At 63.8% G+C, this 665-nt stretch overlaps 1 protein-coding gene across 1 annotated transcript in view; it reads right to left on the reverse strand.

Moving 5' to 3' along the window:
* Positions 1-264: 264 nt before the first annotated feature.
* Positions 265-665, reverse strand: part of FAM109A (family with sequence similarity 109, member A) — a 1,157-nt gene continuing 756 nt past the window's right edge. The window contains exon 2 of the mRNA XM_009880359.1: positions 265-324. Within this exon, the coding sequence (XP_009878661.1) occupies positions 265-324 (60 nt within the window). The remainder of the gene's footprint in view (positions 325-665) is intronic.

Below are 665 nucleotides of genomic sequence, written 5' to 3' on the forward strand. Positions count from 1 at the left end.
GCCACCGGCTGGTCCGCAAGCAGCAATCGCCCTGCGCGGAACGCTTGGGGCTGGGTGTCACCAGGTCCCCGGGGGGAGCCGGGGCGTGGGGTGCTGTTGCCATTAAGGAAGGGCTGCGCTCGCCGATATTTTAATTTTCAAACCACATCCTGCTGGAGCAGAGGGATAGGGCAGAGCTCGGCTCACCACAGCCAGTCGCTTGTGCTGGGTAGAGAGGGGAAGGCAGAAGGCAGCTCCCCAGCTGTGAAACACCCGTGCGGGGGCTCAGGTGGGGGAGATCCCGTCAAAATCCTCCTCCGAAAGCATCGTCGGTGCACGATGCCGCTGCAAGAGCATCAAGAGGCCTCACCAGACCCAGTGCAGTGGTCAGTTCCCAGGAGGCATCAGCCACCACGTGGTTCGTAGCTTGCTTGCGCCGGGTGGACCACCCCGCACCCACACCTGGGCACAGCTGGAGGGGTGCACCCCTGCGGGAAGCACCCGCTGCCTGGCATGAGATGCCCAAAAGCCTGGAACCCCAAAAGCCCAGGGGTTTCACGCCTAGCTGGTGGCACACTGAGCCCAGCTGCCACCAGGGCCAGGCTGGCATTTCTCCATCACAGATCAGCACCGGTGTCCCTCGGTGCTGGGTCCTCAGTGGCACCATCAGCAGGTGTCCATCACCG

This window comes from Charadrius vociferus, unplaced genomic scaffold (genome assembly GCF_000708025.1).
Source record: "Charadrius vociferus isolate BGI_N301 unplaced genomic scaffold, ASM70802v2 scaffold332, whole genome shotgun sequence".
NCBI classification, from domain to species: Eukaryota; Metazoa; Chordata; class Aves; order Charadriiformes; family Charadriidae; genus Charadrius; species Charadrius vociferus.